Genomic DNA, 22840 nt, shown 5'->3' with positions numbered 1-22840 from the left:
CAAGGATTTCGGTATCTATGGGGAGTCCTGGAACCAACCCCTTGTGGACACCGAGTGACAGTATACTATATTGACTAACTGTATTTAACTAGGGACGTGTTCTATTTTTTAACGAATTGAGTTAGGCATTGCATTTAACTAGGCATTTCACCAAAGGGAAGGCACCGTCTTCAAGTGAGCAGAAAACGAGGGCCCTGTACCTTCCTCTCCATGACACACAGAGATGGGAGGCTTGATATCATCCCAGGAAATAGAATACCCCTTTCTAGAGGCTTCCTACATAGCAAAGACTGGTCTTTAACCACCCCTGACAACTCTCTGACCTACAGTGGATGTGCCCATGGGAAGTTCATTCAGGCTCCAATGGGAGGCCATGGCTAACCTGCCCCCAAGGGCTGGGACCCAGAACTGGGGGGATTCCCAGGACAGCACGCTGGGGAGGGGGAAGAAGAGGAGCGCCAGAACAGGCTTGCATGACTGTTTTTATTCCAGCCACCAGATCTGCCCCAATAAAGAGCTCCCAGACCCTGCCTCACCTTCCAGGCAGGGGCCTGGCGTCAGGACAGAGGGACCTGCTGCTCCTGTCCCTGCAGAGGGAGGCCGACACGGAGCCTGGGCTTCCTGGTGACCACTCAGGCTCCTCCCGCCGCCTGTCCGTGTGGGGGCTAATGATGGGCTACCTCGTCCAGGCTGGGGGTGGGATCTCAAAGTCACCCCCTGAACAACGCTCCCTTGAGGATGGGGGCCTGGCCCTGGACACCTCGTGTCTCCGGGTGAGGAAGTCACGGTCCCTTGTCCATCAGGCCTTCTGCCACTCTCCGCCCCGCAGGGAGAGGACGTGGGTGCCCCTCGCCATCCACTGGGGGCCCGGAAGGGGGTTCTCTGCGAGACATTCCTCCCCTTGGCCTCAGGCCAGCAGGCGGCTGTACTCTGCCAGGGCGGAGGACTTTTTCACCCCGTCCCAGATCCGGGCGGCGTAGTGGAACCTGTGAGGGGAGGTCAACAGTCAGAGCTGCCCTGGCTGTGGCCCCCGCATGACCGTAACGCCTGGGACACAGGGAAGATGCCAGCGCTGATGGTAGGTGGCCCGATCCCCTCACCTCCCCAGGGGAAGCGAAGCTGAAGCCCTCGAGCGCCCACCTCTGGGCCCAAACTGCTTCCCGCTGCACTCAGTGCTGGCCTTTGTGGGTATGGGTCTATCTCTACATCCCTCCAGAGTCTTGTGATGATCAGAAATGTCTAGCAGCTGCATAACCCTCCCACCTCCCAAATTCTCCCCTCCCCGCCGGGCCCTGGTTTAGACCAAAGAGAGAAACAGAGCTCCGACCTGCACTCGCGAGTGGCTTCCTGCTGTGTCTGCACTCCCCGCCCCTTCTGCCCACAGCTGACTGCAGACAGACCCAGGGGAGCCAAGCTGCAGCTACTTCTCAAGTTTCTGTTTCTCTGGGAAATGAGATGAGGCAGCCCCGGGTCTGTGGCAGCACTGCTGTGGGTTCTGGGCATAGAGAGCCATGTAGAGTCGGGGCTGGGGAGGCAGTGCAGGGCTTTGTGAAGGAAGGTAGAGAAAGCCAGGGGCAGAGGCTCCCAGTGGAGGGGGCTAGTGGGGGGAGCGAGGGGCCTGGAGAACGCAGCTCCTGTGGTCCCTGACAGCTTTCCGCTTTCCTCTCCGGTGCAGCTATGCTCTCTGCAGTCAGGGCCTCAGAATAAATCTTTAAACTTGACTGGGCTCACTGGCCCTACTCCTTGCAGTCAAGTGACACCCAACCACAGTGCACGACCTTGCTACGTGACACTTCCTTTCTCTGAGCCTAAACCTCCCCACTAGTAAAACTGGACCTCCTCTGCTGAGCGCTCTTACCAGTTCTTCTCGGTGAGGATCGTGTGTGACAGCTGTGGCCGGGCCATGGACATCACTTGGCTCCGGAGCTTGCTCACCAAGGACTGGAAGCTGGGGTGGCCTCGGTACCCAGGCAGCAGGGAGAAGAGTGGGCTGGAACTGGGTCCTGGAAAGTCAGAAGTTAGGAGGGGAGGGGAAGGGGGACAGCCTGCCGAGAGAGGCCCTTCCTCCCCATCAACAGCACCCTGGCCTGCCAGGAGTGCCTCTGAGTTCAGCCCTGGCCCAGGTCCCCCCGTCCTTCCGTGACTCGGAAACATGCTCCTACGGAAGGGTCTGAGCACCTTAGGGACAGGTTTGAGTCTCCCCTCAGACCAGGGCGGGTCCCTGTCACCCCCAGACCAGGGCAGCCGGTGTCTCCCTACGGACCAGATCCCCTCGAGGCGGAACCGTACCTGCTCTTGGGGGGGTTTCACTCTCTGCCTCGCTGTCCATGAAGGGCATCAGGAACAGATTGACCTCGGAGTCCAGGAAGTCGGGTGGGAGCCCAGGGAAGACGTTGCACTGTAACATGGACAGCGTACCTGGCGGAGAGAACCCGTGAGGCTGCAGGCAGTGCTGCAGGGCCGGGGGAGGTACGCGCAGGGTGGTCAAGCAGGGGTCAGAGGACCGGTCTGGGGGCCGGGGCTATGGGACTGGACTGGGAGCCAGAAGGCCACTGGCCAGCTTGGGGGGTGGCTGGGGGACCCTCACCCTTGTACCGCAGGTGGGAGTGGGCCATGAGCTGGTCAATCATCAGGTGCATCTGCCGCAGCTTCCGAGGGCAGAAGTCCTCCCGGCGAGCTTTGTTCTGCAGGAAGACTGCGGGTGGGAGGAGACAGGAATGTGCAGCAGCCCGTGCTCGTGCTGTGCCCCCCTTCTCACACCAAAGACGGCACTGCCCCTGAGTTCAGATCACTTGTATTTACATGATAAGTAACCTCCCTTTAGCACCAGGCCCTGTGCTGGGCGGCGCTGGGGACCCAGAGAAATGAGTCAGATCTGGTCTCTGCCCTCAGGAAGCCCCCAGTCTGATGGAAAAGGCAGAAGAGGAAGACGGCCACGTGATCAGGAGGCTGGCAGAAAGACCAGGGGCTGGGCCAGGTGGAGGACGCAGGGAAGACCCTGCCTGGGGTGTCATAAATGAGCCGGATCTCTGCAGAAGAGCAGTGCGTCAGAGAGCAGGGCAAGGACAGAGCGGACCAAGGATGTGCGTGTAGGGGCCCAAGCAGGGTGACCAGGGTGCATGGCGCCCCCGGGGCCGACTCCACACTCACTCCCTGAGCCCCGTGCCTTGGACCCAGAAACAGGCGGACTAGGGTCCTGCCCCCAAGGGGCTCCCATTCTGATCGAGGGGCCAGAGCTGGACTCGAGCGTCATGGCCCTGATGGCCGGGGGACCCTCAGAGGAAGTGGCAGCTAATCCTTTTTGACTCTCCTCCTCACAACCCTCACAGGTGCTCCTCCCAGCGCCCCCTCCCCAGAGTACGCCCGGTTTCCGCCCCCCACTCTCCCTTGCCCACCACTGCAGCCCCCAGAACGCCTCTCACCCAGGTGGGGGTAGTACTCAGTGCCTTCATCGGAGCCTGACGAGCTGCTGGACTCATGGCTGGGGGACGGGGTGGAGGGCTTCACCATCTCTGCTGTCTGGAGGAACCTTGGGGTTTGGGGTGACAGGTTGGTGCTCTGCCGCCGGCCCCCCCATAGCCCACAGCCTGGGGAAGGAGGGGGCTCCCTTCACGGATCTGATTAAAGCTACAGCGACACTCAGAAAAATGCCACATACACACCATATTTCTCACACAGTTTTAGGGAACCCAGAGACAACCCTCTCAGACACTGATCCATGGACCCATGTCAACACGTATGTATTTTTTAACGAGTTTATGCCATCAAGAAAAATACTTTATTTTTTAGAGGAGTTTTAAGTTCGTAGCAAAACTGAGTGGAAAGCAAAGATTTCCCATGGACCACCCCCCCCCCCCCACAAACACACAGCCTTCCCACTTCGCAACATCCTGATGATCCTCCATCGACACATCGTTAACCACCCGAAGTCCACGGTTTACATTAGGGTTCTCTCCTGGTGGTGTATGTTCTATGGGTTTTGACAAAAACCACATAAATCCACCATTTGTATCACACCGAGTTGTTTCAGGGCCCTAAAAATCCTTTCTGCTCCACCTTATTCACCCCTCCCTCCCCCTCCCAACCCTGGCAGCCACCGATATTTTTACTGGTCTCCATAGTTTTGCCTTTTCCAGAACGTCAGAGTTGGAATCATACAGTATGAAGCCTTTTCAAATTGGCTTCTTTCACTTAATAATATCCATTTGAGGCTCCTCCATTGTCTTCCATGGCATGACAGCGCATCTCTTTTTAACACTGAATAATATTCCATCGTGTGGATGTACCACAACTTATTTATCCGTTTATCTACCAAAGGACATCTTGGCTGCCCCCGGTTTTGGCAATTATGAATAAAGCTGTGCAGGTTTTTGTATGGATATAAGTTTTCAGTTTATGCTATTTTAAAGTAATTCTTCCAAATATATAAGCGTATATATAAAAGTAAATAAAATAAACCTGAGATAAGGGCTAATGGGATCTGATAAACTATTGCCCTTCTCCTTGTACGGACATGCACACAAAGCAATCTGGAGTGACTGAGGGGGGCAGGAAGGGACAACAGAGTTGAAGGTTCCCTCAGCCCAGACTGGGGTCCCTGATCTCAGGACTCAGCTGAGGGGACCTCAGGGCAAAAGGGCCTCTGAGCCTATAAGCACCTACTATGTGCCCAGATTGCGCTGGCACCTCCCTTCCAGGCCGTCCCTAAATCAGGCCACAAATATAGTATCCACAATTTCCAGGGATACACCTGCTCTGGGGAGCCCACATGTAGACTCTGGCTTAAAACCGAGGCTCTGCACGGGCCAGCCTGAGGCCACACCCCATCAGAATGTGAACTCCACAGGGTGGCCTGTGTTACCTGTTTGTTCACACCTGCATCCCCAGAGCCCAGGACAGTGACCAGCCTATGTAAATGTCCAATATATTTGTCCTTCGAATGAATTCCAAAGGACGATGGTGGTAGGAGGGGGTGTTTCAGAATTAAGTCACTTAGATCTGGTCACAACAGCCGGCTCCCCCAGCAGGTTGCTTTTTACTGTTGGCCAGACCCTTAGCTCCCGCCCATCCCCAGAGTTACTAACACAAACCTTAAGCTCCCACTTAATCTACTGCTTACTACGCACCAGGTACTGTGCTGAATGCTTTACATTCTTTAAACTCACTTCATCTGCAGGACACCGTTTGCCTATGAGGAAGTGTGGAAAAAGCAACCACTCGCCTAACAAGTACTGGGATTCAAACCCAGGGCTGCCTGACTCCGGAGACATCTGCTTCCTTCAGCTCGGCTCTCCCCTCCCCACGAGCTCCCGTTCCTTCCATCTGTCTGTCTGGGCCCCGTGCCCAGGGCTGCTGGCCTCCCCACAGCTACCTCCTGGGGCCTGAGGCCAAGAGGATGGGAGCCAGTCCTATCTGGGGGCATTTCTGGAACCTCCAGCTGCTTCAGGCAGGACTCCTGCCAGATCCTGACTCCCTCCCTTCCCTGCCCACCATGGTCCCGCGGGAACCGCACCTACGCCTGGAGGGGATGGGCCACAAGGCTCTAAGGACCAGTTCCTCAGTATGCTATTCGTTCAACAAACTTGTGTTAAATATCCACCTTGGGCCAGGCACTGTGTGAGCCACTGGGGCTTACATTCTAAAGAGGGAGACAAGACCATAAAAAGGTCCACACCATCCTGTCAGAGAGTGATACGTGCAATGAAGGAGAACACAGCAGGGTGAGAGCGGGAGAGTCACAGGAGAGGCAGCGTTAGCAGGTCAGGGAGGCCTCAGAGGGACGTGAAGGACATGAGGGAGGGGGCCTGGCAGCCGCAGGGAGAGTGTTTCCAGCCGAGGGATGAGGCGTGCAGAGGTCCTAAGTGCCACAAGGGACAGCCGTGGGGCCACCACACCTTCGATGGAAGGAGTGAGGGAAGTGCTGGGAGAGGTCAGGGCGGTGACCGGGACCACATCACGTAGGACCTGGTTAGCCATGCATGGGGAGGACTTTGGAGTTTACTCTGAGTGATGCGCACAGTCCGTGGAGGGTTGTAAGTGTGTATGTGTGCTGAGAGAGGACTAGGTGGCAGTGATCCTCTCCAGCTCACGTTTTCAGAGGGTCCCTGTGGCTGCCGTGTGGAAGCGGTGAGAGCCGGGTGAGTGGCTGAGTCTCGGGGCCCCCGTCCCTGGCCCGGCTCCGCTCCCGACAGTGCCTCACCTGTACAGACTGAGGTCCGTGAACCAGTCCTGGACGACAATCACCACGTGGCAGACCGTGAAGAGGAAGGCCGCGATCTGGAGAGACTGCGCGGGGCAGGAACGCACAACAGAGTTGAAGGTCCCCTCCGCCCAGACTGGGGTCCCTGATCTCAGGAGTCAGCTGAGGGGGCCACAGGGCAAAAGCGCCTCTGAGCCTATAAGCACCTACTATGCGCCCAGATTGTACTGGCACTTCCCTTCCAGGCCATCCCTGAAATGGGCCAGGTGGCAATGATCAGCCCCTTTTTACACAGGCGGATACGGAGGCTTGAAGGGGGATGATTTTGCCGAGAGGCAGAGCCAGGAGCTGAGCCAGGTCTGACTCTTGGTGCTGCCCTCTCCCTCCAGCTCTGGGGTACCCAGGGCTCTTATGAAGCAGAAACTAGCCCAACCCGTATCCACTAGCTCTCCATCCTGGACCACCAGGTCCGGCTCGGCCCGCTCACCTGCATCTCCACGTAGGTGTGGGGCAGGCTGTACTCTGGAGGCAGCTTGCGGTCGTTGTTGATGAGGTGGTCCAAGATGGAGGGGCTCAGGATGGGCTGGAGCAGGAAGACAGCAAGGTGTCAGGGAAGGGCTGGGGGTCAGGATCCCAGGGGACATGGCCACCCAAGTTCCACCCGATGACGGCAGATACATCACCTCTCAGGACAAAATAATGTCAGATACACGGGCAGTTTCTAATTAGAAAAGAACTAGTCAGTGAGAGGAGGTGACAGAAAAAAAGTTTCAAAGCCGACACACTCTCCCCAGCTCTCTTACAAGTCCCCACTGCTCTCAAGTGCTGCGTGCCCCAGAAGAACGCTCCTCGTGCTGATAAATCTAACATTTACTTGAATGAGTCATGTCGCTGCAACACCCTTATTTTGTTGTTTCAAATGCTTTCAAACTTCACTAGGATAATCACTCAGGTCAAATAACAGTGATTAATGTGAAGACTAGTGAGGATTTAAAAGGCTGCATCAGGGCTTCCCTGGTGGCACAGTGGTTAAGAATCCGCCTGCCAGTGCAGGGGACACGGGTTCGAGCCCCAGTCCAGGAAGATCCCACATGCCGCGGAGCAACTAAGCCTGTGCGCCACAACTACTGAGCCTGCGCTCTAGAGCCTGCGTGCCACAACTACTGAGCCCGAGTGCTGCAATTACTGAAGCCTGCACGCCTAGAGCCTGTGCTCCACGAGAAGCCACCACAATGAGAAGCCCACGCACTGCAACGAAGAGTAGCCCCGGCTCGCTACAACTAGAGAAACCCAGCACGAAGCACTAAAACCCAACACAGCCAAAACAAACAAACAAACAAAAGAACTGCATCAGTGGGTGTAAAAGAGCCAGCGGTGAGCTCATCACCTTTTCTTAAAAGAACATCCCACTAAAAATACAAGAGGCTAAATTAGTGGATGATCTATCCACTTCTTCCTGCCCTGGGTGGAATTAACTTTAAGAAAGAGGCTTTCCCAAGGGCTCACTTTCTAAAACCCCAAACACTGCAGTGTTCCGTCTTTTTTCATTCATTCATTCATTCATTTATTTATTGCTTGTATTTATTTATTGCTTGTTTGTTTGCTTGCTTGCTTGCTGCACTGGGTCTTCATTGCTGCTCGCGGGCTTTCTCTAGTTGCGGCGAGCGGGGGCTACTCTTCCTTGCGGTGCGCGGGCTTCTCGTTGTGGTGGCTTCCTTGTTGTGAAGCACAGGCTCTAGGTGCACGGGCTTCAGTAGTTGTGGCTCGCTGGCTATAGAGCGCAGGCTCAGTAGTTGTGGCGCATGGGCTTAGTTGCTCTGCGGCATGTGGGATCTTCCTGGACTGGGGCTTGAACCTGGGTCCCCTGCACTGGCAGGTGGATTCTTAACCACTGCACCACCAGAGAAGTCCCTTCCATTCTGTCTTGTTCTAACTTCTGCTCTGCCCCATAGGGGCCCCAGACCAGCCCGCAGCTGGTTCAGCTCGGCACGAGGTCCCGGTGGTCCTGTCACAGGGCCTGGCACACAGGTCTCACACCACATTTGTGGAAGGTTTTCCACCCATCAATGTGTACGGTGGCCAGAACTTTGTTCCACTAACATTCACTGAGCATCAGCTGTGGGCCAGGCCTCTCCCTGAGGAGCTGCAGACCGGAGAGGAGCGGGCACAGAATGCGAGAACCGGATTGTGGTAAGTCACGTGCTGCGCTGGGAGGTGCACATAGGTGCACGTGGGCACCGGTGGGCGCTCATAGGAGGGGGAGGCTTCCGGGAGGAGGCAACGCCCCTGCGGAGTCTTCAGGGAGGAGAAGCCAACAGCCAGGCAACAAAGCAAGGGGAGAGAGAATGTTCTAACGGTGACGATGCTGACAGCCAAGAGTACTGAGAGCCCACTTCATGCCAGGACTTTACCTGTGTTAACTCACTGACACCTCACAGAAACCCCAAGAGGGAGGTAATGTTGTTTTTCCCACTTAAGGAAACCGAGGAGTGGAAACGTTAAACGACTTGGCCAAGGTCGCAGAGCTCAGGAGCGAGACTATGGCGAGGCCTGGAGGTGTGCGTGGCGGGGCTGGTGTCTGCATGAGAGGGGAGTCCAGGGAGTCTGACGGAGGCGAGCCGCACAGGCCCCGGCTGCCTAGCTAAGGAACAGGGATCTTGGAAAAGCTGAGGAAAGCTGCCAGGTAACGCAGGACAGGCCAGCTCTTGTGACAGTGAGGCGCCTGAAGGCTCACCACGAGCCATCCCGTGCCCAGCACTCTGCCTGGACTGTTCCACTGACTCCCTGCAACCCTCCTGTGAAGCTGAGAAAACTATCACCCCCATTGACAGATGAAAAAATGGAGGTGGGGCGGTTAAAACTTACTTAAAGGCCAGCTCTGGCTGTAGACTGACTCTAGGGCCCACACTTCCAACTGCTATGCTATAAGATTCTTTAGGCTCCTGTGTACACGATGGATGGGAGGGGAGAGGGGGCGAAATCTGACAAGAAGAGACTAAGGGCCAAAAAGAGACACAACTTGCCCAAAGGCACTAGCATGTCCATGGCTTGGCCGGAGCCCAATGGAATCCAAGCACGGTTCTGGCTTAAACATATTTGGGGATGAAGCCGAGCGCTGCACGCAGCAGGGTGGGGTGAGCGGGGCTCAGCACCTGCGTGTCCAGGAAAACGATCCGCTCCTGGGTAATAAAGAAGTCAATGCCACTGGTCTGGTTGCCCCCTCGTTCCTTCATTTCGGCGCTCTGGGCCCGGAAGACATAGGCCCTGTGGAAAGGAGCAGGTGGGGGCATTAGAGGTCAGGTTCTTGGCCTTTGCCACCTCCAGAGTGTGGCCCTGTGAGTGAGCCCATGAGATGTGATTCCCCGCCTGCCCGCAAAGCCTTCCATCCATGGCCTCTGCTGCCTAGGGGTCTATGTTTTATATCACATGACTTTATCCCTACCCACAGGTAGACCTGTTAAGTCTTAACAAAATCAGTAGACCGAGGTGTTTAAGAGCAAGGACTTTGCTGCACTGCTGGGATTCAAACCCCAGCTCTGCCTCTTCCTGGCTGTGTGGCTTTGAGTAAGTTCCTTCATCTCTTTCTCCTCGGTTTCCTCATCTGTAAAACGGGGACAACAATAGTCTCAATCTCTCAGAGTGACTGTGAGGTTAATATACATAAAGCCCTTAAAAGAGTGCCTGATACACAGCGATGTAAAATTGCTAGCTATTAATTATCAAGTGTACCTGCCATGTGCCAGGCACGGGACACACAGCACTGAATACTCTCCACCCCACAGTGAGAGGATGCGGGGCATCTTGGTTCCCAGTTCTTACCCTGACTGGAACGCTTTCCCTGCTTCCCCTCCTCAGAGTCCGCTTGTTCTCAAATGGCCCCCTGACCACCTGATTTAAAACAGTAACCTGGCCCCAACGCCACCTCCCTATAACCCCTTCCCGTTTGATTATCATCTTCTAATGTGCTTGTTTACTAGCTCCCCATTAAAATGCAAGCCCCACGGGGACAGAGATTTTTGCCACTTTTGTTTACTGTTGTAGCCCCAGCACCCAGGACAGGGCCTGGCCCGTGGTAAACACCCAATAAATATTTGTTGAACTGAAGCAGGGAGACCAGTTAGGAAGCTCCTGGCCTCCTCCAGGGGAGATGGCAGTGGCCTGGACCAGGAGATGGGCGTGGAGGAGAGGAGCAGATGAATTCTCAAGATATTTAGGAGGTAAAACTTATGAGACCTGATGATGAGAGTTGGTACCAACGTCTGCCATGTCACAGGCGGACCTGCCTCAGAAGGACACATTAGGCCGACAGGATTCTAGCTCAAGAATCCGAGCCGATAGCCACAGGAAAGTTTTGCTAGTTGGGGGTGGAAGCTGAGATGGAAAGGATGCCAGCCAAGAGAGCTGCAGCTGTGCCAGAGCGGAGCCCAGCTGAGGTGAAGTCGTGAGTGAGCAGAGAAGAGTGGGGACGGAGCCGACCTGGGAGGTGGGGCACCCGCAGCTCTGGGTCTGGTGATGTATGTTCTCACCACAGGGGTTCTTAACCTGTTCCGGGTTTCCCTCAGGACCCTCTGAGAGCTGGTGGGAACTATGGACACTTTCCCTAGAAGAGAAGCCTGACTGTAAATGTGTGTAGAATCCTGCATATACCGTTCGGGGGTTCATGGACCGCTGAGGCCCATCCATGGTATCCAGGGTGACATCACCGACTTTATAAAAACCAAACTCCTACGCTTTTAGATAACCCTAAGTGGCCACAACCCCTGCTCACCCCCCATCTTGATTCTTCCCTAATCAGACTGTCTACGTTCCCTACCTTACTCCCTAATCCCTGCCTTTCCCTCTTTCCTTCCCTGCCCTCAGTTTGGGGCTCTAGTTCTCAAGCTCCCTCCTCCCCCAAAGGACTCCATCCTTTACCTTCACAATCACACCCCATCCTTACTCAGCAAGGCAGGACTGAGGCTGGTCTAGAACTCACGCCCTTCACCCAGGTCTCTTGTCCCAGTGTTTCCCTGGCCACATCAGCCACATCCTGTGAGCACTCGCTCTGTGCCAATTTCTTGTTAACTTTTGCCTTCCCGATCTTGTCTCATCCTCCAAAATCCCACTTTACAGATGAGAAAGTGAAATACTAGGAGGTGAAGGGACCTGCCCAAGATCAGCCAGCTGGTGAGCGACAGGGCTGAGACTGAGGTGAACCTAAATCCAAAGACTTAATGAATATGCCATGTCAGTTCCTGGCGGCCCTGTACCATTTGCTGGCACAAGGAAGGAAGGCAGGGAGGGAGGTACAGGATTGGTTTCTTTGGAGCTACACGAAAGTTTGGTCCAGACTGGTCATCAACCTCGTCTGACAGAGACACTGAGGTCAAGGGAGGGGATGCAACTTCCCAAACACCACTTGCAATATCCAGGCCCACCCTCCCCTGACCTAGGTGGGTGCCACCTCCCTTCCAGACCCAACGCCCCCCTCACCTCTGGTCCTCCTCAGGAGTGTTGGCTGACAACAACGACATAACCATGGACTTGCCTGTCCCCTGGAGGCCCAGGACACCAACCACCAAGACATCAGTCTGATCCAACAGGTACTGCGGGAAGATGCAGGAATGAGACCCTCAAAAATCTGTCGGTTGATGGAGTGGGAGTGAGGAAGGGGCCCTAGAGACTTCCATGGCTCGTCCGCCTACGTTCTCAGATATAAAGAAAAACGTTCGTGCACCAAATCCCCTCAACTGGGCAAAGGGCGGGGGAAGGGGGGGTATATGGAATGTTCTGGGCACAAAGGACAGCATTTGTGAGAGCTCCGAAGCAGAAAAGAGCCTCGCTGGTCAAGAAGGTACTAGGAAGTCAGCGTGGCTGGAACACAGAGGAAAAGGGGCGCTTGACTTTGGGGAGGAGAAGGGGAGAGGCATAGGAACAAAAGGATGGGTGGAAGAAGCCAGGACTGGGTAACTGAGGGCCACTGGAGCAGACTCCTGGGAGGCTTTGGGCTTCAGGCAGGTTGGGAAAACATGGGAAAGCATGAGAAAGGCAACAGTAAGCAGGAAGGGGAGCCCAGCCCGTCCTGGCTCCGTCTGTGGGATTTAAGAGTCCTACAGAATCCTGAGACCTTCACCTCTGGGCTGCCAGCTCTGCTGATTTTCACCACCAGGGGGCATAAGAGACACTCCTCAAGGAAAACAAGTCATGTCCTCAATGTGGCTGCTGCACCTCAGAACCATCTGGAGAGCTTTAAAACACATCCCTCTAATCCTGGGCTGAACCCTAGACCCACTAAAGCAGAATATCGAGGGCTAGCCCAGTTCAATATGGTAGACACTGACCACATGTGGCTACTTAAATTTAAATTAATTAAAATTAAACAAAACTACAAATTCAGTTCCTCAGTTATACGAGCCGCATTTGGGGATTTGTGGGTAAGCGCTCTACAGCAGGGCCTGGACAGCGGCTTTTTTTTTTTTTTTTAAAGCTCCCCAGTTGATATCAACATGAGAGTGGTAACAGATGGACCTGGTATGTTGTTAGTAAATCCAAGCTGTTGGAGAAGGAGAGGGAGCATACCTGGGAGAATCTGAGGAATGTGACAAGCCTGGGAGGAAAAAACAGGAAGGGGGAAATGAAGACTGGGACACTGGAAGTAGATGTGACGGTCCAGGAGTGTGAGGTGTGGACTAGAGTGAGGGCTGTTGGGATGGAGGCGGAACCTCCGGGGCTAACATTCAAACCAGTTCACACTGGTACTGCATGGGTCTCGACCAACCAGGAGGTGGACTGGAGCAGGCCCCGGAGGCCACCCTGCTGTGTGCGAGGGGGGGCAGGAGATCCCAGGGCCTCTGCGGTGGTAGTGGGTCCCTCTTTGCCAACCAGTATCAAAGTATTTCAGCATTTTAACAACCAGCACAGCTGAGCTAGTGTCAGCCACTGAAATTTGGCCCAGCTAGGTGAGAACTTTCTGATCCATTCTCTCTCACTGCTGCCACTGCCCGAAAGCTGTCTAGTCTGGTGTTGCCTGCCAAAAAGGTGGGGGGCGGGGAGGAGGTGAGGGTGTGGGACCCGGAAAAGGTCAAGCAGGGAGAGACCCCTGACCCCCCAGTACCTCAATGGCACTGTCGCACCAATTCATCTGGTCATCCACCAACTTGATGCTGTGCTTCATGCGCTCTGGGGGCAGCAGTTTGGCCTGGCCCACGACAGCTGCAGACAAGGACGTGCTGAGGGTCTGTGCGAGGGGGTTCCGGCTCCCAACCAGATCCCGCCCGGCCCCAACTCACGGTCCATGGCTGCTGGCGCGGCGGTCCCCATGCCCCGGTTCTGGATCTGGTACACAGGCTGTGTGGGTCTCTGCCCCTCCTTCTCCCCCTTGGGTGGCGCAGGGGCTGCAGGGGGTGGTGGGGCAGTGCCCTCGGGGGTGGAGGCACTCGCTGTGGCCGCAGGGCCTTTCCCCTCCTCCCGTGGCTTCATGAGGACAATGGGCTTCTCAAGAGGGGCTGGGGTAGGCGGGGTGGCAGGGGCCGTTGGAGTCGGTGGCTGCTTTGACTACGGGCGTGAGAAGGTTCCGGTCAGTGGAGAGATCCCTGCCCTAACTGCTCCCAGCCCCCCCTTCCAAAGCGTCTTCCCCGCTCACCCGCTCTGCTGGAGGTTTTGAGAGGATGATGGGGGTTTTCTGCATGACCGCCGTGCTTGTCTCTTCGCTGCCATCCTGTGGTGAGGGAGGGCAGTTACTCAGGAGTGGCTCCCCTAGCTCCCTGGACACCCCTCTAAGTGCCAAGTACCATTCTAAACGCCTTCAGACATAAACTCCTCCAATCCTACCAACAGCCCTGTGAGAGATACCTTTATCCCCATTTTTCAGATGAAGAAACTGAGATCCAGAGAGGTTAACTGGCTTGCCCAAGGCCACACAGCCAATTAAGCAGTGGAGCCAGGCCTTGAAGCCAGACAGCCGGGTTCCAGAAGCACGCTGCCAGCCGCTCCACTCAGCTGCCTTTGCTAGACAAGCCCAGGCAGAAGGCGCTGGGGCTCTGGAGCGAGAAACATCTGCATTTGAACTTGCCCTTGGCTTTTGTTGGTTGTGTGAACACGGATAAGGAACCACCCTTACTTAGGCCTGTTTGCTCATCTGGCGAATGGGGATAGGAATTCCTTCCTCACAGGACTGTTAAGAGGCTGAAAGTAGACAGGACTCACAAACCGTCCATGCAGCATTGGGCATGTGGCAGGTGAGCAATATCTAGAGCTGCTATCCTGACAGCCCTGCTGTCCCAACCTCCGCTCCCCAGCCCCACCCGGGCTAGCCAAGTCGGCGGACTGATTCCCATGCCTTACCCTCTTCATGCCTCTTCTGTCTCACCCCCATTTGCCTAAGAAAGGGGAGAGACCTGAGTTGGAATCCTGTTCCTTCTGTGGTAGCCTGAGTAACCCTGGGACAGTCTTGACCCTTCACTAGGTCTGTTTCTTCACCCACATATTGAGGATACTTATTTAAATCCTGCTCACTCACTGGCCTATGATGAAGGACAAACCAAAGGATATGAACGTGCTTTGCAAAGAACAGGTGAGGGTGCAGAGAAGATGATGGATAGGAGATACAGTCAGGAGGCACCATGTACAGCACTGGTGCCCGACTGGCGTGGGGGGGTGACCAGGATGAGACCTGATGGGCTGTCACTAGTAGTGGGAGGAAGAGAATTGGCAGGAAGACGCTGAGGTCAGCAGGAGACATGGAGGATGTGAGGAGTCCATTGGCCAGTTAGGAGGCTGCCAGGGCTCAGGAGCAAAGTCAGAGTCAAAGACAAGAGATCTGGGAGTTGCTTGTTCAGGGACTGAAGCTGAAGGTGCAGGAAGATGTTAACATTCCGCAGAAAGATGTGTGTGGAAGGAGGAGAGACTGCGTGTTGTCACTTATGCTGTGGCCCAAGGGAAGGAGCAAGTAAGAGCCAAGCTCACTGTGAATAAATTTCCTTCATGTTTTTTGCAGTTTTATGGCTCAGAAACTGTCCCAACCATTATCTTCTTCCATTCACCCCCCCCCCCCCCCCGCCACCAAATAAACAGCCCTTAGAGGCGGGCAGGGCCCTGGAGAAAGAACCCGGGGGGCAGGCTCTGGCAGTGCGTCACCTACACACAGGAGAGGAGCAAGGCAGGACCGGGCCCACAACGAAGCTCCCGATTCCCGGTCCAGGACACTCTACGGCAGACACAGCGGTGCTGCGCCTGAGGCTCACTTGGATTCGGGTTCAAGTCCTGGCCCCAAAGCTTATTGACTTGCGACTTTGGGTAAGTCCCTTACCCTCTAAGACTCATTTCCTCTTTAGTGAAAACTGGGTCTATCACAGGCTCTACTTCATGGGACAGCTGCAGGAGTCCAGGAAGACCCAAAGGATGGAAAGCACTCTGCAGAGCCCCAGCACACTGCACACCGCTCAACAGACAAAAAAGGCTGCTATTATTACACAGCTCTGGAAAACAGGAGCTTCTGGCACCTCTCAGCTCAAACTCCAATGCCAATTCCAGCCCGTGAAATCCAAAGTTCTTTCCAAGGCCTATCAGGTCCCACATGATCTGGCCCCAGTTTCCTCTCTGATCTCATCTTCTATCACTTTCCCTTCTTCATCCACTGCAGCCACGCTGGCCTCCTGGCTACTCCTTGAACACACCAGATAAAGGCCTCAGGGCCTTCGCATTTGCTCTTCTTTCTGTTCTGAATGCTCTTCACTCAGATTCTGTCAGGACTTGTCCCCTTGCCTCCTTCAGGTCTCTGCTCAAAAGTCAGCTCTTCAGAGAAGCCTTCTCTGACTGCTTCATCTAAGACAGCCCCTTTATCACTCTGAGGGCAGTCCGTTTTGTCCACAGATATATCCCCAGCATCTAGATGAGGGCCCAGTGCCTAGCAGGTGCTCAATAAACATTGGTGGAATGAGTGGACACATGAATGCTGCCCTTGGGCCCAGACACTCACCCGTCTCTCTCTGTCCCAAGGTGCAATGTAGTCCCTCTCCCGACCGCCAGGCCCGGAGAGATTCTGGGGGCCGCCAGAGCCTGGCTCCTTCCACCGCCGCCGCCTGTCTATCCCATAGAGCCCAGGTTGACTGTGCCCAGACTCAGACATGGTCACCTATGGGTAGAAAAAGGATGATTCCAGGATGAAGAAAGTCTCACCCCAATCTATGTGGCTTACCCTGGACTATAAGAAGGCACTTCCTTTCAAGAGAGCTCTGTGGCTGTGGCTGTGGCAGTGACTGCCAGCAGGATCTCAATAGCCATTCTTCACTTCGTCCAAAGAAATAAAACCCTCAGTTCTGAGCTGGACACATGGCTATCCAGAATACACTTCTCAGCCTAGTCTGCAGTTAGCTGCGGCCATGTGACTAAGCTCTTTCTGGCCAACGGTATGACACCAGAAGTGTGTTTTGGCAGTGTTCAGAAACTTTTCTTCACAGACACTGGCACCTGCCTTTTGTCTCCTACTAGCTGAAAGGAATGCGGGTGTGGAGGCTGGAGCTCAAGCAGCCATAGAGGTCTGTGAGGCAGCTTAATGGAAGGAAGGCATAGAGACAAAACACAAGGTTTGGGGACTCCTTATTAACCTTAAATTGCCTATCTCTGGATGCAGTGACAAACAAATCCCCTTCTATCTCTTGCAGCCAAAACTATTCCCAACTGGTAATCACTTTGCTCAACATAAATACTAACACATGGGGGAAGGTCACATAAAAATGGGACATACTCTTTCCCAAAGTGCAGCAAAGCATTTCCATACAAATCTGTAACATGACTCCCAGTCCGACAACTACCCTTTTGATTACCCAATACTGGCACATGTTGGGGTGGGGCACTTGTATTCAAGGACCTATTTTCACCGGGTGTCCCTCTACTTTCAGTGTGTTCACCTTCCATTACTGATGGTCTGCCATCCCTCACACTCCAAGGTCTCACCAGGGACATTATATGCCCCTCACCAGGGTCATTATATGTCATTATATGTCTCACATCTAAGACATTATAAAATGTATGGTTACCTATATAACTCACTCTCTATCATTTAACTAGCTGCTTATAGGCCCCTAGGGAGTTTCCCAGCTGTTTACACTTTATTCCAGGGAAGTCTCTTGAGTATGTCTCTTTGTAGGACTCCGAGGTCAACTGCTGTAGCTCACGGGTCCATATCTGGTCTGCCTTCTGTTTTTGGAAATAAAGTTTTATTAGAATACAGCCACATCCATCAATTTACAAATAGTCTACGGCTGCCTTCTTGATACAACGGCAAAGTTGAGTAGCTGAGACAGAGATACTATGGGCTGCAGAGTCTAAAGTAATTATTCTCTGGACCTTTACAGAAAACGTTTGCTGACCTTTGCTTAGCTCTGAAGTGCCTTCAAACCATTCTATGAATCCCTCCACCTCCCACCCCAGTACAGTGACATGAAGAGGTCCTTGTGTATAAGACTCTTTCCCCAGAACGGAAGTATCTGTTTACAGGATGCAGAAGTAATTTTGCTAGCCAGATAGGGGCTTGTCTAGCTCCTCTCCCACTGCTCTACGTGACCTCTCCCTTAGCCACAAACTAGGTGGAAGACTACCTTTTGAGACAAGGGAGGACAAGGCCAGTTTACAGATGCTTATGCAAACTGATTCAGCACTTAAATGACTGTTTACAGTCTCCCAAAGGAGAGCCCCCTCAGAAATTGAGACTCTTCCCCCCCTTGCAACTAAGGTTCTGTTTACACTTTATCCTGGAGGCCTCCCCAGCACTTGTCTGTTTTCTTGCCTCAATAGGGATTCTGCTCCAGCACTACAGTGTCTGTTTACATAACCCATGAGGACCTTCTTCCCATGCATGTTATTCTGGGAACTTCCACAGTATCTGAGTTTACTCTACAGCCCCTATGGCAAGCTCCCCAGAATTTAAGAGTTCACCTACAAGCATTTTGGGGACTCCCAATATTGTTTCCAGGTTCCTCTGGGGATTCCCCCCCCAAAAGTATAAAGCCAATCTATTTGTGTTTATTTACAGGACTCTTAAGGTGACCTCCCAGAACTACAAATTACAAATTCCCCTATTACAAATTCTTTGGGGGGCTTCCTCAGTACTTAAGCATCTCTTAACACGCTCCTTTTGGGGGATCACCCAGAATCTATTTGCAAGTTATTTGGGGAGACTCCCAATTCCTAACTCCGTATTTATGGTCTATTGAAGCACTCCCACCCCAGAACTTGAGTCTATTCACACTATTTTTCTACAAGACTCTCCAGCAACTACATGTATACGTACAGCCTCTTATATGGGGTCTCCCCTGGCACTTGAGTCTGTTTTATTCAGGGGACTTCAGCATAATTAGGCACCTGTTTACAGGCCTCCCATAGGGAACCCCAGAACTTAAGTTTCTATTTACACTGTATTTAGAGAAATTTGGAGGACCTCCCCACTGTTTAAAAATCCGTTTGTAGGCCCTCTACGAGTGTCCCCAGGGCTCTGCACGTTATTGGAGGGATTTCGCAGTACTTTACCGCCAGTTTACAGGCCCTCACTATAAATGGTCTCCCAGAACTGAAATTTTTCCTATATACACATTATCTGTCTCCTGCCCACCCCACTCCCGCCAACGCGCTTTTTAACGGGTTGCTTTGACTCCGAACTCAGTTACGCACAACCGCCAGGCGTCCGAGCGACCGGTTAGCGGTCAAGGAGGAGCCTGGCCCCGAAACACGCCCTGTGCCCCGCCCCCCGCCGAGGCGCCAGCCTCGCGCAGGCACACGGGCCCCTTACCTAAGGCGGCTGCTGATTGGTTCCTGGGGTGCAAGGGGGCGCGCGCCCTCCGAGATGGGGGTGGGGTGGGGACGGGGAGGTTCCACCGCAAGCCACCGGCCTGTAAATGGAGTCTGGGGACCCGGGAGCGTAGCGGGAGAGAACGGGTACCGGTCAACACCGAACCGGTGGGGGCATGCCGGAAGCGGCACCGAAGGAAGGCCGGTCCGAGGGAAGAAGAAGTCGAGAAGATCTCGCGGGGCCGAACCGAGATCAGGTCTCGCGGGCTGTCTGCCCTGCGCATGCGCCGCAGGCTGGGCGCGCGAGAATCGAGCGTGAGCGCCGGGCGGAGCATGCGTTGATGTAGGTGGTTGGCTTCAGCAAGCCGGCGGATTGCAGAGGGGAGTTGGGAGTGCGCGGCGACTCCGCTTCAGTGCGCGTGCGCATCGCAGGGGGCGTACGTGGGCTTGCAGAGAAGCTGGGGAAGCCGGCGGGGGGGCGGGGACGCCGCATGCTTTGGGTTCGAGTACCGCTTCAGCTGTGGTGTTGGCAGGACGCGGTGGGGTGGGACAGCAGGAAAGAATTTAAGTGTCCCGGGCTGAGTGAGTGCTGAGAACACAGGAATGAATCAGACCTGGCGTAGGCCCTGGAAGGGATCCCGGTCTGTGGAAGGAGACGGCTAGGGAATCAAATCACTTAGGAAAGGGTGCGGGTACGATTGGACCTTGAAGGGCAGGCAAGGACACTCCAGGCAAGGGAACCCCGGGAGAAAGGTCCAGACTGGCTTGGACTCATGGAGTTCCACTGGGGTGGGAGGTGAGGCAGCAGACATGGGCAGGTCAGATCCTGAAGAGATGTGAGACGTGGACTGGTGGGAAGAAGAGCACGTATAAACCCTTCGGGGGCTGCGGTGGAGGAGGGATACAGTGCTAAGAGTCGACAATTCAAACGCCTGCGGTAGGAACCCTGTGCGCGCCTCAGAGGAATACCGGGCGGAGAGTGAGGCCCGCGGAGACCGCATGCGCAGTTAGCCCAAAGGGCTCCGCGACTTAGCTGAAGCGGGGTGGTTACCAATGGGAACGATAGATGCTTCAAGAGAAGAGAGAAGGGTATATATACATATACATATATTCATAGATATGTAGGTGAGTGGGGAATTTACCATTTTTCATTTAAAATTATATTTGGGTACCTCCCCGGAGGTCCAGTGATTAAGACTCCGGGCTTCCATTGCTTGGGGACACAGGTGGTCCCTGGTCGGGGAACTAAGATACCACATGCCGCGTGGCGCGGCCAAACAACAACAAAATTCTATTTGGACAGGGAATACATGTACATTCTGACAAAAATCGAGCAGTCCATGGGGTAGACAAGAAAAATCCGTCTCCTCTCTGGTTCCCATATTCCATTCCTAGAGCACCGCTTCTCAGTTTCCTTCTGGAGCTACTGTTACAGCAAAGCATTGGGTTGAGAGCTTGAGCCTGGCCAAATTCCTTAACCTCTCTGCGTCTGTGTTCTGTTTCTACAATGGAGATGAGGGCACTGAATGATGATACTGGCAGAGTTAAATGGGTGACAGTGCCTAGAATAGTGCCTGGTGCATAGTAGCACTGTGTGTTGTCATTATTTTGTGGTTTATGATGACTGTGATAGTGACTGAGTTTGAACTGCCCCCCTCCCGTCCAGGCCTCATCCCTGCTGTCATTTTCTCAGCACAGGTGGCAGGTGGAACCATTTCTCCAGGCTGGGTGAAAACAACCATCACACAGACTGAGTTGAGAGTCCTGTTGTTTATGGATTCTCCAGAAGATTGTGGGTGTCTGGCAGAGATACACATGACAGGCCATCTTTGTGTTATGTCTGACATTATCCCTTTTAGCATCTTCATCTGTTAGGTTGAATCTGTTTTTCTTACCTGAATTTCTCAACCCCAGAGTAGCCTCACAAATGCCAGTTTCACCTCTGGGCAACCCTCAGAGGTGGAGATTTGACTTAAGGGAAAAGAAAGGGCTTGGCACTGGACCATTAGCCCACTGTATACTGGGTTCTGCTTTATATACATCACCGTAACCTTCTCCCCTCCTTGTTTAACAGATGCAGAAAATGAGTCTGAGAGAGAAGAAGGGCCTTACTGAAGTACCCAGGGCCAGGAGGCATCAGGACCTGGATTCAAACCCAACCCTGTCTCACTCTAGGGCAAGCACACATTTTTTCCCTGGCAGTGGGCAGCCTGCCTAGCGGTGAGTCAGTGGTGCAATCAAGCACCCAGAGAGCTGCCTTTTATATAAGTGGGATGGCGTGCTGTTGTGTGGATGTACCGTACTTAACCATTACCCTATTGATACACGTTTAGGGTAGTTTCTGAACTTTTGCTCTTACAAACATTTGCCACAATGAATATCCTGTACATCTGACTGCATGTAGATGATAGTATTATCAATAGAATATCTTGTTTGAAGTAGAATTGCTGGGTCAAAGGGTACATGCACTGGGAATTTTAAGAGCCCTTTGCCAAACGATTTCTCAGTCACTTCTCTGTTCACTTCATTCATTTGTTTGTATCTATTGAACGAATTATGGAACTCTAGTCATCTGCCAGGACAGAGCACCTGCCCTCCAGGAACAGCTCTTCCAGTAGGGGCAGATGATGTCAGGTAAAAGATGCTTGGACAAATCAGGATAAGGGAATTGAGAGTGACAGAGGTCACAGAGAGTGACAGTTGGTCAGGGAAGGCTGCTCTGAGGTGACATTTGAGCAGAAGCCTGAAAGATGGTAAGGGAATGAACCATAAGAAGATGCTGAAAAACAGTAAGTGGAAAGACCCCGAAGTGAGAATGGACCTGGGTGTTCAAGGATTATCAAGATGACCAGAGTGACCGGAGCAGAGTGGAAAAGGGGTAGAATTATTTAGGGATATAGCTGTAGAGAGGTCCAGGTTACATGGGGTCTTGTGAGCCATGGTAAGAGCTTTTGAATTTACTTCCAAGTGTAACAGGAAGCCTTTGGAGGGCCGTGAGCAAGGACCAGCATGTTGTGAGGTATGTTTTATAAAGATTTCTCTAGTGTTATTCTCAAAAAGTAGTAACAGTGGTTCCCTGTGGGGGTGAAGGTTATAGGTGGATGTGGAGGAAAACGTCTTAAGACTTTCATGTTTTTGAACTATGTGACTCTTATCTATGCACAAAAAAGTTAAAGCAGTGCTGGCTGCCATGAGGAGAATGGGCTGCAGCTGGGCAGCAGTGGAAGCAGGAAATGAGGAAGCTGCTATCTCTTCCCTGGGCAAGAGATGATGATGATGACTCAGGAAGAGGGTTATGTGAGAGGAAGCATGAATCAGGGATGACTTAAAAGTTATCCTGAAGGTTTGGGCCTGACCCACTGGGTGAAGAGTGATGCTTTTTACCAAGATGGGGAGGAGTAGACTTGACGGGAAATTGACAAGCTTTGAACTGCTTAACTTTGAGATGCACATTGGACATCTGAAGTGGTCCAAGTAAGTGGTCACACTAAGGCGAAGCCAGGGTTTGTAGATACAGAATTTTTGCTGACTTTTCATTATGAAATTTTAAAAACACGCACAGAGGTTTTCTGGTATAAAGAACTCCCACATACCCACCACCCAGTATGGGGAGTCATCACATTTTATTTATCTTATTTCTTCTGTTTTCTTCTCCCACATATAAGCACACTTTTTCCTGGAGTTTCTGTATTATTTTTTAAGCTTTTAAGCAAACCTCAGATGTCCTGTCATTTTATCAATAACTATACAAGTGTGCTAAATTTTGGAGCTGTTAATATATAGATGACACTTAAAGCCCCGGAATTTGCTGCAACCATCCAGCCTGAGGGAGTAGGTTGAGCAGAGACTGGGCCCTGGGCCTCCCACGTATAGGAATCA

General features: G+C 53.3%; 1 protein-coding gene across 2 annotated transcripts; it reads right to left on the bottom strand.

Moving 5' to 3' along the window:
• Positions 1–464: 464 nt before the first annotated feature.
• On the bottom strand, positions 465–19248 carry SMG9 (SMG9 nonsense mediated mRNA decay factor). 2 transcript variants are annotated; one of them, XM_082438761.1, is made up of 14 exons: positions 18963–19248; positions 16155–16310; positions 13821–13895; positions 13468–13732; positions 13293–13390; positions 11672–11784; positions 9352–9463; positions 6687–6782; positions 6200–6285; positions 3423–3529; positions 2588–2695; positions 2290–2418; positions 1859–2003; positions 465–986 (listed from the first exon to the last, which is right to left on the bottom strand). In XM_082438761.1, exons 2-14 carry the CDS (start codon positions 16302–16304, stop codon positions 908–910), a joined length of 1563 nt encoding a protein of 520 aa, XP_082294887.1. In that variant the 5' UTR covers positions 16305–16310; positions 18963–19248; the 3' UTR covers positions 465–907. The 2 variants fall into 2 exon arrangements, with proteins under 2 accessions (XP_082294887.1, XP_082294888.1); XM_082438762.1 differs by lacking the exon at positions 18963–19248 and adding an exon at positions 14522–14556 and having other exon boundaries at positions 16155–16254.
• Positions 19249–22840: the final 3592 nt, after the last annotated feature.

This window comes from Balaenoptera physalus (genome assembly GCF_965194825.1).
Source record: "Balaenoptera physalus genome assembly, chromosome: 19".
Lineage (NCBI taxonomy): Eukaryota > Metazoa > Chordata > Mammalia > Artiodactyla > Balaenopteridae > Balaenoptera > Balaenoptera physalus.
This window is presented reverse-complemented; position numbering and strand designations above follow the sequence as displayed.